We start from the raw sequence: 6,626 nt of genomic DNA, 5'->3' as shown, positions 1-6,626 counted from the left end.
TAAAAATAAGTAACAACCCAAACTAAAATAACCCTGGGCCGGTACCGGTATTACGTTTCAAACCGGTATACCGGATTTTACCGCCGATACAAACCTTATGCCATTTCACTTATTATTGGGGTGTTTTGTACCGTATTTACATCTAGAAACGGTAATACCTGTATAACCAGCCAATATTTACCGATTTTTAAAACATTACTTTTAGTAACCTTAGAGGGTTTTAGTATGATAATTTTGGGTTGAGGAACATGTTTTTAAAGTTGTCCTACACACCCTCTCTCTTATCCATTCACATAATTTTTTTTCCTCATCAAAACATGATTCTCCCTCATATCTTCTCTCTCCTAATGATTCACACATTCTCGTTTCTAAGAGCATCCAGAGTAAGTAATTTTTTTTTTTTGTTTTTAAAGAGATAGAAAACGATATGTATGAGAAAAGGTATGGGAGAGAAGAGTGTTTTTTTTTTTTTTTTTTTTTTTTTTTTTTAGTGTAAGCGGGTGAAAAGAGAGAAAACGTTTCATTGGTTGAGCATATGTCATGTGAACACCAAGAAACAACATTGGAAAACATGTTCGCCTCACTCTCTCTTTGCCCTTATCTCTCACATTCACCTTACCCTCCCAAAGCTACATACAAATTCTTAAAAGAATTTTTACCACATCACCATATAATAGATTTTATTTTCTTTTTCCCTTTCTTCATTAATTACCTATTCACTCACAATTCCTTTCTTTCTCATCAAATGCTAGCAGTTAGCCATAAAAAACATTTTGTTCTCTCTCATCTCTCTTCCAAATCATCATCTACTCATCAAATGCAATATAAATGCTATCCATTGGTAATAGTCTTATTATGGACATTCTTATATTAAATTATATTACACTAGGTTAGAACACTGTGTATTACACGTATTGAATAAATATAATTTTATATATTAAATAATAAAAAGTTATATCTTTATAAACCTCATATATTGTACGGGTTAAATAAATGTAATTTTATATATTAAATAATAAAAAATTGTTATATCTTTCAAAACCATGTGTATTACACAGATTAAATAAATGTAATTTTGTATACTAAATACTAAAACGTCGTATCTTTAAAAAACCCGTGTATAATCAGGTTGATAAATCTACCAAATAATAAAAATATTACATCCTTAAAAACCCCGTATGTTACACGTGTTGAATAGATCTAAAAAAAGTTAAATCTTTAAAAACCATGTGTATTACACATATTAAATAAATGTAATTTTGTATATTAAATACTAAAAACGTCATATCTTTAAAAAATCGGTGTATAGCCGGGTTGAAAAATCTACCAAATAATAAAAAAAAAATTGTATCCTTAAAAACCCTGTGTATTACACGTGTTGAATAAATCTAATTTTACATAACAAATGATAAAAAGTTATATCTTTAAAAACTTCGTGTATTACACGTGTTATATAAATGTAACTTTGTATAGTAAATAATAAAAAAAGTTATATTTTTAAAAACCCCGCGTTTTACACGAGTTGAATAAATATAATTTTGTATACCAATTAATAAAAAAGTTATATTTTTAATAAATTAGGATAACATTTAATATTAATTTATTATTTATATATTTAATATAAGATAAGTAGGAAAGAGATGTATTTTTTTTAAAATATATTAAATTAACAATTTAGATTTGAGGATAATATTTTATTAAAGCATGATAAGATTTAATATTAATTTATTATTTATGTATTTAGTTAATATAAAATAAGTATAATTTTGAGGATACATTCTATGAATGACACGTGTCCAAAACTTGGTTTCTTTTATTATAGTAGATAGATTAGAGCGCATTAAATTATATCATATCATATTATACTATAGTATATTGTATCATATCTTTAATTGTAAATTATTTTGAGCATTTATGACATTTTTTGTCACATTTGAGCGTATGGTTTTGTATTCAAAATGGTTCCTTGACTTTCGTTACTTTTGCTACTTTAGTCCAAAACTCAAACCTTTTGAATTTGGATCCTTGTGGTTTCAGTTTTGTTGTCATTTTTCATCCAAATGCAAAATCTGATTAGATTTTTCAATTAACATCAAACTTTTTTTTATCTTTTTCCTCCCTTTAATGAAGGGCAAAATGGTAAGATTTTTTAATTTGTTATAATAGAATGTTAAAAGACCATTTTACCCTTCATTAAAATGGAGGAAAAAGAAAAAAAGTTGGAATTTTAGATGAAAATGACAACAAAATTGAAACCACAGCGACGATGGCTGGTGACAACGAGGGTGGGTGGTAGCGGATGTGGTGGCTGGTGGCAACAGAGGTGGATGATGGCGGCGGGTGGCGAAGGCGGCGGTGGGCGGTGGCAGGTGACGGCGACGATGGGTGGCGGCAAGGGCGGTGGTGGGCGGGGGCGGAGGTGGGTGGCGGTGGTGTCGGCGGTGGGTGATGGTGGGTGGCGACGTAAGTGGGTGGTGGCGATGGTGGTGGGTTGTGGTTTTTTTAATGAAGGATGAAAGATGGATGGAACGGAAAGAAACAGGGGGGGGGGGCAGGTGGAATGATTTCGAGAGAATGAAATGTCTTATTTAATTGGTGATTCTATTCCGTCGACCAACCAAACACTCTTTTTACATTCCCCCTAATGGTCCATTTCATTCCACCTTTGATTGCTGCATACCAAACGTTACCTTAGTTTTGTCGGCTCAGGCTTTGCATTTGGTATTTATTTTGATAAGCGTGAAAATCAATGCCGTTAAAAAAATAATCGAAGATGACTATTTTTATAATTTTTCATATAGTGAAACTCTAAGCTTTAATTTAAGAAAAAAGAAATTTGGGGGAGGGGAAGGGGTTGTGGTCTGGCAAACCTAATAGTTCTGATTTTTAATTATAAAGGTAGTATATATATGTGATTTTATGAAAACTTAACAAAATTATATATGCAATTACAGTGAAAACGAGCATACGTGTTACTCATCATTGAATATGGAGAATCATATTTAGAGGGTGTTTGTGGTTGAGTTTTGAAAATAGATTATGCGTTTTGAATAATCAGAATAAGATAATCAGCTGTAACAAAACATGCTGCAGAAAATAGTGTTTGGATTTGATTATGTTGTTTGATATCGCAATAATAAGATAATCAACTATTTGAGTGTTTGGCAAATATATATATTTTGATCTCTACAAAACGTAAAAAATTAGTTTTTGGATTATCACGTTTTCCTGCAGTAAGGAGTGATCTGCTTTTGGATTATCACGTTTTGATCTCTACAAAACGTAAAAAATCAGTTTTTATTAATTTATTGCCAAACACTGAAAATAGATTTTTTACGATTTCAAAACGCAATAATCAAAAAATCAGGTTGAAAAAGCAATCCCAAACACCCCCTTAATTAACTTTCAAAACATGCGAGCCCAAGCTATAACATGGACATACCACATGACTATTCGTCTAATAAACTACTATATATTTGTATTTTTCTTTCGTAATAAAGTTATATGAAAGTAAAAATGTAATTAGAAATTCGAATATGTTATTCAAAATAAAATAACACTACTATAAAAAAAGGCATTTGCTATGAAATTTTGTTATGAAAAAAATTGGTCGCAAATTTTGCTACGAGTTAGCTACGGATTAGCTACGAACACATTTTGCTATGAGTTAGCTACGAATTAGCTACGAACTTCCGTCGCAAATGAATCTGTAGCAAAACTCAACGCATGCAATACAGTTTTTTAAAGGCACAGGTTTTTTTTTATTACAACGTATTGATATACATTACATTTTATTGCATAAAATTTATAACATTGCAACAATCGAAAACATAGAACAAATCACTGACATCCAAACTGGAACACATACAACAAAATATTAACTATGTATAGTTTTAAAAACTTGGTACAAGCATCAACTCAGTCTTCCTTTGAACCGTGGCTCCAAAGCTCTCGGTCATGTCAAGTTGGTCATGGCTAGCACCATTGGGGAGTTTCCACTTAAAGTAATAAAGTATATTAGCCAACGGTAGTTGCACGTTTGCTAGACCGAGTGCCGATCCTGGACACATCCTCCTTCCAGCCCCAAACGGAAGATACTCATAATCCGCACCCATAATGGTTGTGTTGCTGTTTTCAAACCTCTCGGGGTTGAAACTTTCAGCGTCTTTCCAGTATTCGGGATCCCGGTTTATTGCAAACACGTTGACAATGAGTTTGGTCTTGTTGGCTACATCGTATCCAGCTAGATTCATTGCCTGTCGGCACTCTCTTGGCATGACCAAAGGTAGTGGAGGATGCAACCGTAGTGTTTCTCGGATCACAAGGTTTAAGTAGGGCAAGTCTTGAATTTCTTCTTCTTTGATTCGCTCTTTACCGTTCAACGCTTGCCTTAGTTCGGCTTGTACCTTCTCCATCGCTCGCGGACACCTTATTAGCTCGGAAATCGCCCATTCGACTGTCGCGGAGGAGGTGTCGGTTCCGGCTCCGAACATGTCCTATATCATTCATTTAACCCTTGTTAAAATTACAAAAACACATCTAACTGATATTAATATAATGGAATAAATAATAATAATAATAATAATAATAATAATAATAATAATAATAATAACAATAATAATAATAATAATAATAATAATAATAATAATAATAATAATAATAATAATAATAATAATAATAATAATAATAATAATAATCCGATACGACCATTAGCTTGTTCAAATCCAATCGGTTAAGTCCGGTTCGGTACTGAAAACATTACAAAAAATATTATAAAAAATCCATGCTTACCAAAATGATGGCTTTAACATTATCAGCAGTCAAAGGGAACTCCTCACTATTTTTAAGCCTCAGCAACACATCAAGCAAAGTCTCATTCACTTTACTCGACTTACTAACAGTGTGTTCAGCCACAAGATTATTAATCAAGCTATCAAGCTTGTTATGAATACTCGTCAACCTCCCCCTCTTGCCCGAAAGATGATGCAAAAACTTCTTAGATGGAAAGATATCCGCCACATCAAACCCACCAGTTTCTCTCAATATCTCCTTCACAATCTCAGTAAACTGTTTCTGATCCTTGATCCCCTTTCCAAAAGCCGCGCGACTCAAAACCGTCGCGATCACCTTGAAAATACCCTCGGAAAGATTAAAGGGTGTACCCGAACCGGATGCTTTGATTTCCTGAACCAAGTTCCAACATTCCTCTTCACGGAGTGATTGGAATGACTTCACTTTCTTTACACTTAGAAGCTCTAGAGTGCAAAGTTTGCGTAATTGTCGCCAGTATTCGCCGTAGGGTGCAAGAACTATGTCCGTGTTGTGATATGCGATGATCTCACCCGTTAGAGTCTCGGGTCTGTTTGCGAAGGGGATGTCGTATGTGGTTAGGATCTCTTTGGCCCATTTTGGAGAGGATACTACGATTGCGGAGACTTCACCGAGCTGTAGATGCATCAATGATCCGTATTTTCGGGCTAAGTCCATAACCCCGCGATGTGGCATTGTGCCTATACATCGAGAAAAAGTATGCATAATGTCACATGCCAAATATTAAGGTAAGTTATAATTATGGTACATCGAGAAAAAGTATGCATAATGTCACAAGCAAAATATTAAGATAAGTTCTAATTATGGTATATCGAGAAAAAGTATGCATAATGTCACGGGACAAATATTAAAACAAGTTCTAATTATGGTAACAGTTAGTGGTGTTCATGGTCCGCTTTTGTCAGTTATGACGGAAATACTGAGTTGAACCTGTAAGTACTGTTTTTAAACATTTAAACCGAACCAGTTCACTCCTAAACCGGCTTATTTAACTCGGTTTGGAATGTTCGGACGGTTACATCGGTTTATAAACACTTTTTTTGAACGACAAATTTCTTTTATTCCTGTCGTCTGTGGGACTTGAGCCCAAGACCTCCCCCTCCCAAGGTGTTTAAAGGCTTTGCCTTTGCCAATGGACCACCACCCCATTGGTGTTTATAAACACTTTTAGTAACAATGGAACACTATAAAATCTAACTAATATATTCTCTAGTAATAGACACGATTACATACCGATCAGATGATGCATGTGACCGATGATGGGGAGACGCCATGGCTCAGGAAGGCGGTTTTTGGAGGATGTGGGACGAGTGAGGAGCTTGTAAAGGAAGAAGACAATGGTGGCTAGTGCAATGGAAGTGGTGAGGGAGACTTCCATTGTTGACAATTTGCATGGTTGAAGTTATCATATGAGTTTGTTTATATAGTAGCAAGTGAAGGGAACTGAAAACTAGCCATTGTTGACTCTGGTAATTTTCTTTATTGAGCTGCAGCAATCCACCTTTATTTTAATTAACATTTAATCATCAAAGCTGGCCAGAAGGGACTTTAATTTATTAATAATGATATTTATAATTATTATCTTGGTTAGATTTAGTTAAAATTATGTAAATTCTTGATAAACTCTTGACTTACTGAAATTCTATTACAGTTGGTTTTGTCAACATCAAATATTGTTTGAACATGAATATTAGGATCGGTTTGGATGAAAATCAAAGCTAATAGCAAGAATTATGAGTTTTGACAAAAGTAATAATTAATGATTTTGATAAAAAAAATAACCAAAATGAGCACAT

The 6,626-nt window shown here is 33.7% G+C and overlaps 1 protein-coding gene across 1 annotated transcript; it reads right to left on the bottom strand.

The window, feature by feature from the left end:
* Positions 1-3,737: 3,737 nt before the first annotated feature.
* LOC110898214 (germacrene A hydroxylase-like) lies at positions 3,738-6,232 on the bottom strand. The gene is made up of 3 exons (XM_022144971.2): positions 6,064-6,232; positions 4,792-5,510; positions 3,738-4,496 (listed from the first exon to the last, which is right to left on the bottom strand). Exons 1-3 carry the CDS (start codon positions 6,206-6,208, stop codon positions 3,894-3,896), a joined length of 1,467 nt encoding a protein of 488 aa, XP_022000663.1. The 5' UTR covers positions 6,209-6,232; the 3' UTR covers positions 3,738-3,893.
* Between the last annotated feature and the right edge of the window lie 394 nt (positions 6,233-6,626).

Source organism: Helianthus annuus, chromosome 13 (genome assembly GCF_002127325.2).
Source record: "Helianthus annuus cultivar XRQ/B chromosome 13, HanXRQr2.0-SUNRISE, whole genome shotgun sequence".
NCBI classification, from domain to species: Eukaryota; Viridiplantae; Streptophyta; class Magnoliopsida; order Asterales; family Asteraceae; genus Helianthus; species Helianthus annuus.
Note: the sequence above shows the minus strand (reverse complement) of the source record. Positions and strands in the feature narration are given on the sequence as shown.

What these genes read in the sequence shown, in the direction of transcription:
- LOC110898214 (XM_022144971.2), bottom strand. Translation starts at nt 6,208, where the DNA reads ATGGAAGTCTCCCTCACCACTTCCATTGCACTAGCCACCATTGTCTTC. An exon ending in TCACATGCATCATCTGATCG is followed by an intron (nt 5,511 to 6,063) that starts GTATGTAATCGT and finishes CTCGATGTATAG; the next exon opens with GCACAATGCCACATCGCGGG. An exon ending in ATGTTAAAGCCATCATTTTG is followed by an intron (nt 4,497 to 4,791) that starts GTAAGCATGGAT and finishes TGAATGATATAG; the next exon opens with GACATGTTCGGAGCCGGAAC.